Genomic DNA, 5467 nt, shown 5'->3' on the forward strand with positions numbered 1-5467 from the left:
TTCATCCTCTTCTTCATCGAGTCTTCTTCCCGAAGGGCATGGCTCCGTATTCCTCTAGTCATAGCCGCCTCCCCATGGTTAGTAGCTTGGCAGTGGCTTTCTGCCTTCTGATAGGGTTAGCCTCACTTGAATTAACTCATGGCGACGAGCTGCGTGTCGGCTTCTACCTCGGTAGCTGCCCTTCGGTGGAGGACGTCGTAAAAGATACCGTCGCGAAGGCTTTTGCCACTGATCCCGGTGTGGCTCCCGAGCTCGTCAGGTTGCACTTCCACGATTGCTTTGTCAGGGTGGGCATCTTCTTTTCTTCCTTCCTACTTGTCATTTTATATCTGTTTGTCATTTTATATAAAAGTGCACTTGTTATAGCGTTATTTCGGCATAAAAGTGTGAAAATCGCACATTTGAATATTCATTAGGTGCATATATGTTAGTCTCTACATTAATGTGGTAGACTACTTATAACTATATATGTTTCATTTAATCTGCAACTAGCCGGAGGTCGCTTGGCATCAATGATACGCTATTACTATCTTGTGAATCTGCTAAAAAAGAATGGAGCAGTATTTCATATATCTGTACATTATTTTAATGAAGATTCATCAAATAATAACAGTGTTTTGTGTTATTGTTGCCTGATCTATACTTGAAAGAAGTCCAAATTTGGTAGGGATACAACAAAATAGAAGTTGCACTATTCCTACTTCAAAACTGAAGCATCATACGAAGCCGTTAAGGACGTTCTTTCTTTTTTTCAAATAAAGTTCCAATTTTTGTTTAATATGACAGGGATGTGATGCATCTGTGCTATTGGACTCTACGCCCGGCAGACCAGCTGAGAAGGATTCTCCTATAAACAACCCCAGCCTCGGCGGCTTCGACGTCATAGATGAAGCAAAATCCATATTGGAATCCCGGTGCCCGGGAGTGGTCTCGTGCGCCGACATCGTCGCCTTCGCCGCCCGGGAGGCCGTCCATAACGCCGGAGGATTTTCCTACTTGGTGCCGGCTGGCCGACGAGATGGCATCGTGTCCAATGCATCCGAAGTTAGTGAAAACCTCCCGAAGGGGAGTTTCAATGTCGATCAACTACAAGCGAATTTTGCCAGGAAGGGCCTTTCTCTCGAGGACATGGTCACACTGTCCGGTGCACACACCTTTGGCGACTGCCACTGCTCGGCGATTTCCGATAGACTCTACAACTTCAGCTCCACTAACGCCCCCGATCCGTCCATGGACCCAAACTACGTGTTGTTGCTGAAGAGCAAATGCCCAGCTCCAGCTCCGGGATCAAGCGACGATCCGGCAGTCTTTTTGGATGTAGCGACACCAAATAACTTCGATAACCAGTACTATCAGAACCTCAAGAACCAGAGGGGCCTCCTCTCGTCGGACCAGGCATTGATGAGCAGGGGTGACACGGCCACGATGGTCAAAAGCAACGCGCTCTTTGGCTTAATATGGAAGTCTAAGTTTGCGGATGCGATGGTGCGGATGGGGAACATCGAGGTGCTCACTGGGTCTCAGGGACAGATCAGGAGGTCCTGCAGCGCTGTCAATTCAAATGCTTCACCCCCCACACTTCTGTGACGCACATTAGGAGCTGGTACTAGTTGAAGTCGATGCAGTTCGTACGTTTCAATAATGGCTCATCTGCATGTGGCTTGATCTTAATTTCGTGGAAGGCGTTGCTGTTCTTCTGAATAAGAAATCTTTCTTTCTGTGTCTTATCAGTGAAAAGAATAAGAGAAGGTTGGTGATGGCTAGTTCGTCGTTACCAACTTAATGGCTGCAATATTTGTTTCAGTTGTAACTTCACGACCTACGACTGATTAATGATGCAGTAATTTGTGATTCCCTGTTTGATATGATTGCCATGAATCGGTTTTGTGTGTTAATATTTCAGCTTCCTCTCTCCCTCTCATCTATCTGGCGATGCCTTTAGTTTTACTTATTAACTTTTTACTTTCTGTCGTATTTGACTGGTAGATTGGGTAAAAGTTATTAATCCTTAGTTAAGTAGAAACTCATCAAACGCCAATAAAGTTCTTTAAGATGTATTTATATGGTACTACTGTTAATGTTAAGATGAAGGAAGAAAAAGTCAGCAAGAGCTTTTTACCGGCAAAAAAATAAAGATACAGTATAACCCCTAAGTTTTATCGGGATTGACTCAAATGACTGTAACTAACAATGATATCTTAGTTATCTGAGAATTATAAACAATTTAATTTGATTAACAATGATATTTTAGTTACTTGAGACTTTGTATGGCAACAATTGGCAGACAGAATTTAATAAACCGGAGCAGACACAAATACATGGCAAATTTAGAACATAAATATTTGTTTTAATAAATTGACTAACAATATTCAAAAAATGTAGTCTGTTGAAAGGGATACTAGGAAGGATATGAATGTATAAAGCAAATCAAAGGAAAGAAATTAACTAATTATTGGAAAATCTGAATCCGGCTTAAGATGGGCGTTGTGCGTATCCTGATCCAAAAGACATTTTTTGAAGCGGTGAGGAAGGCAGATACATAAACACGCAAACAAATGGCATGTAAAATATTTTTTGACTAATCTTTGGATCTTTGGTCTAGTGGCCTATATTCAAGAGCACCACGTCTCAATTTTAATATTTTTAAGAAAATTTTATTATGTTCTTATTATCATTATGTTCTATACGTTTTCCCCTTTATCTAGTGACGGATCACTGAATATTCAGGCGATTCATGACTTTTCTTTAGGGCCCGTTTGATGCCTACAGACAAAAGTCCGTGAACAAAAATGCATCGATTTTAATTCAAGAATCAGTTACCAAAATATAAATATCCATGAACAAGATTTTTGTCTAGTGTGTGATGGGCAGGGACTGAAATATCTTAAATATTATCCTCCGTTTGGTAGAAATGGATTAAAATCAAAGATAAAGGTAACGTGACTCTTCACATTGCGTTTAGATTGAAATTTTCTTTCAAAAGAAAATATGGGAACAAGGTAACAATAATGATCAGAACAATTATGATTCACATCCTAATTTTTGATTTTTAAACATCTTACACGCACCCTTAGCATCTCATATTATTCAAAAAATGGAGGCAAAACTACAAAAGCAAGATGCTCCATCCTCTAACAGAGAATTTGGCCCAACGGGTGGCAGTTTGCCACAATCTTGGCCATCAAAACTCCAGGTAGCAGGCCTATCCTCATCCCCATATGCTGGCCAAGCTCTTGCAACTTGGCATACCTAAGGGTGGCAGACAACCTCTTTGGACAACATTCGTAGTGGAAATAGCTTTAATCCAAAAACGTTCAGGAACATGACTTTGAAAGAGCAGTGCACGGTCAACTTATAAGAGATGCCAATTTCTTCTTTCTGACTCCATGTTCTGTTGTGGGGTTCCACTACATTGACGTTCTATGCCATGCTTGTTAGTGAACGTCATGAAGTTTGCATTTATATGTTAAGTTCCATTATCCATGTGTAGCATCTTAATCTCTATTGATTTTCAACCATGTTGAACATTTGGAATTTTGAATGCACTTCATCTTTAGCTTTCAAGAAATATAAGCAGCTGACCTTGGAGCAATCATCAATTAAAGAGACATAATGCTTAAATCCATTGAAAGAATCAACCAAGGCTGGGCCCCAAACATCCCAATGAACCAAATCAAAAACATTATTGGACACACCTTTTGATAAAGGAAATAATGGCCTAGTCAACTTGGTATACCGACATATTTCGCATGAGCTGCACTCAAAATTCAATTTTAAGCTTTAAAATCTTTAGCACATAGCTAGATAGGTGTTTGTGTCGCAAGTGCATGTTTCATCATCTTCCACTCCTAGTGATGACATAATAGACCTTAAAAGCCGATCCCTCACCAATCATCTCTCCTATGATATGCTCCTGAAACACCGCCTTAGATTGAGAAAAAATAACATTATAGTTATAAGCTTTCATAATTTTCCTCACATATAGGAAATTTTAAGCTAATTCAGTCCTAAATAGGGCATTGGTGAATTTTTTTCAAGTGTTGCACGTTCCCATGACATTAATTTTTCCACCTTTGACAATAGTAAGAGGTTTAGCTTCCGACTCATTTCTAAGATTCTTCATAAATTCCTTAGATCTTGTCATATTATCTGAGGCACCTGAATTCATTATTCAGCCTTTATTTTCAGATAAAGTTAGAAACCCATAAGTACCTAAACCTTCTGGTTTGTGGGTAGCGGTGACCAAGGTTTTTACTTCGCAGCTTTCAGAAGTTACTCAAAAATAGGGTAAGCATTTTCATAGTAACCGGTGTCTCATCTTCTTTTTGGTATGCAGCCTTATTGTTTCCACCATTATTAGGTTTTTTGATCAACTTCCAATAGTTATCTCTAGTCTGATTGATTTTTCTTTTTGCAGTATGTGTAAAACACTTTTGTTTTCTCCTTTTGTTCACTTCTTGTTATGAACCCTGGCTGGTTTTGTTTGATTACAAATAGCTTGAGATTTAGTTTCTCCATCAGTCGTGTTCAGATCCATAACCTTCTTCATATTCCTCACTCATAATGATAAAACTTATAGAACTAAGTTTAAGAAGTTCAGCAGTCATAAGAACTTGGCTGCGAAGCTGCACATATACGAGCCTCAAGCTGGCAAGCATCTAAAAAAGTCTGTCGCTTTATCTATTCTTCTCCATTGTGATAGCATCAATGGCTGTGAGGGTATAGGACTCCCACTCTTCCCAAAGAGTTTTAGAATGGCCAAGATATTCACAAAATGCATGTTGCCTGCTTCAGCTTGTTGATTTCATAAGTGATCTGGCATTTTCTGGACACATTATACAGCTGACTATAGAGCCCCTTGGCAACATACCAGACTTCTTTGGCAGACGGTATGATGAGGGTCGCCAGCTAGAGGTTTAAGCTTACTTCCTCTAACATGTTCAAGTTTTGAGTTGCTGCTTAGAAAAAGCCTAGCATATTCGGACCATGTCAAGTAGTTGAACCCATTCAAGAGTTTGGTGGTAATCTTAAGTGCTGGATTTGCAGTACCCAACTGGCTTTTATTATTGCAAGGTCTTCCCTACAATTGTGATCCTTCTGTCACGCTAACAAATCAAGAGTCCAAGTATAGAAACCTGGCTCTAATACCATAGAGAGGAGAGGAAAAAGAAGGGAAAAATCAAGCACAACTATTTATGTGGTTCAATATAATGGCTTACATCCATGAGAGGAAGAGGAGATCTTGTATTCCAATGAAGCATATACAAGGACGATCATCATCAACCACCACAACCCATAAGGTATATTTGGGATTTCTACCCTTCATGCATACACAAACGATATGGCCTAAAACAGGATCGTACTCATGCTAAATCATTGAGTTAAACAAAATAAACTTAACTGTAGCGGAAGCGTACCTGAATCCATCTGACAAACTGGACGGTAGATCGAGATAGGATCTTTCATG

The 5467-nt window shown here is 39.8% G+C and overlaps 1 protein-coding gene across 1 annotated transcript; it reads left to right on the top strand.

The window, feature by feature from the left end:
- Window positions 1-1863, top strand: LOC116263006 (peroxidase 5-like). Its single transcript, XM_031642569.2, has 2 exons — window positions 1-287; window positions 787-1863. The coding sequence occupies exons 1-2, from the start codon at window positions 39-41 to the stop codon at window positions 1585-1587; spliced, it is 1050 nt and encodes a 349-aa protein (XP_031498429.1). The 5' UTR covers window positions 1-38; the 3' UTR covers window positions 1588-1863.
- The last annotated feature ends 3604 nt before the right edge of the window (window positions 1864-5467 follow it).

The sequence above is a fragment of the Nymphaea colorata genome, chromosome 10 (genome assembly GCF_008831285.2).
Source record: "Nymphaea colorata isolate Beijing-Zhang1983 chromosome 10, ASM883128v2, whole genome shotgun sequence".
NCBI lineage: Eukaryota > Viridiplantae > Streptophyta > Magnoliopsida > Nymphaeales > Nymphaeaceae > Nymphaea > Nymphaea colorata.

Excerpts from the sequence above, each read along its gene's own strand:
- LOC116263006 (XM_031642569.2), top strand. The coding sequence starts at position 39 with ATGGCTCCGTATTCCTCTAGTCATAGCCGCCTCCCCATGGTTAGTAGC. Across the intron at positions 288-786 it reads TCCACGATTGCTTTGTCAGG|GGATGTGATGCATCTGTGCT; the intron begins GTGGGCATCTTC and ends TTAATATGACAG.